This window comes from Solanum pennellii, chromosome 10 (genome assembly GCF_001406875.1).
Source record: "Solanum pennellii chromosome 10, SPENNV200".
NCBI lineage: Eukaryota > Viridiplantae > Streptophyta > Magnoliopsida > Solanales > Solanaceae > Solanum > Solanum pennellii.
The window spans coordinates 2,126,805-2,128,345 of record NC_028646.1 but is presented as its reverse complement, the minus strand read 5'-3'; the positions used below and the strand labels follow the sequence as shown (position 1 = coordinate 2,128,345).

Genomic DNA, 1,541 nt, shown 5'->3' with positions numbered 1-1,541 from the left:
TTCCTCATGTCTTGATGCCTTGAAGTTTCGGCATAGACTAGCTTTTATTTGTTTTAGCTTCTTAGAATACTCTTAGTTTAGTAATTTGATCATAGATGTTCTTGTGGTGATGACTTCCAGATTTTGGGGAAATAATAGATGTTGAATTTTAGAAGTTATTGAATTGTCTTTTATTAATGAGTTTAAGTCTTCCGCATTGCTTTATGTTGATATTAAATTGAGATGTTAAGGTTTAGATTGGTTGGTTCGCTCACATAGGAGGGTAAATGTGGGTGCCAGTCGCGGCTCGGTTTTGGGTCGTGACATACATAAGATAGAGTATATATAAATTCTTATTTCTATATTGTTATGTATTTTTCAACAAATCCTCGATCAGCTCAAGAAAAAATATTATATTCTCTTACAAATTTAATAATTCATTTGAAAAATATTTTTGTTCACGAGAAAATGGATGAGAAAATCTCTCATGTCCAACTTTATAGAGGAGATGAAATTCGGAAGCAACTATAACTATACAAATTAAATGATAACCTCAAAAAAATCAAATCTTAAAATGACGATAAAGTATATAATTTATACGAATCTCATCATTTTGTAATTCGATCTGATTCATTCATTCATAACGTTATTTACTCAATCACAAACTTATTATAAGTTTCACATAAATGCCAAGCTGGCATTCCTAATATATCATCAATTATTTTCTCATGCCAAACATTTTTCATTTCTTTATTCAATTTTCTAACAAATCCTTCTTTTTTCCCCTCACAATAATTCAATAACTTTACTATAGTCTTTTTATCCTTGCTCTTCCAACAACTCCGATTTAATTTCACTGACTTAACTGATTCAGATTCTGACGTAACATGTTCAGATAAACTAGCCAAACTAGTAATATACTCAACCATGCCATTTACAAGACTAGATGGGGCATTACCTTGACCATCCCATAGCCATATACGCGCCATACCTTCTTGCAATGCCAAAAACATGTCACGTTTATAATCAGGACCTTCCAAAATCGAAGGACTTATATGTATAACAAACTCATCGTTGTTAACGATGACTGGACTAGTCAAATTCCGACTAGACAGTTGAATTATGACATGTTTGACTTGCTTCTTGATTTCATGTTGATCGTTGATAGGGTAAAGAATATTTTCAACAAATTTACTAGTCCTAAGGACTAAACGTGTTGCTTCATCGTTAGACATGTAAAAAAGATCGAAACGCTTATTTCCAATTGTACCCTTAATGGTTTCATTGATAATAGTTATGGAAAAACCTTTGGAGACTTCATAATTTGCCCATAAAGAGACTATTCCTATAAAAATGACCATAACAAGTCTAAGAATTATACTTTGATTTGATGAATAAGAAATGATTTTGTGGTCATTTTCATAAGAATTTGTGTTGGTTTTTTGTATGAGAGGTTGAAGGAGATTTTGGTTTTTAATTTCTTCCATATATAGAGAGAAATAACAAAAAAAAAAAAGAAGATGCAATATATGAAAAAATTAATGTAGAAAGAACAAAGAAAT

The 1,541-nt window shown here is 30.8% G+C and overlaps 1 protein-coding gene across 1 annotated transcript; it reads right to left on the bottom strand.

Moving 5' to 3' along the window:
* Positions 1-527: 527 nt before the first annotated feature.
* On the bottom strand, positions 528-1,541 carry LOC107001676. The gene has a single exon (XM_015199637.2). The coding sequence runs from the start codon at positions 1,464-1,466 to the stop codon at positions 630-632; it is 837 nt and encodes a 278-aa protein (XP_015055123.1). The 5' UTR covers positions 1,467-1,541; the 3' UTR covers positions 528-629.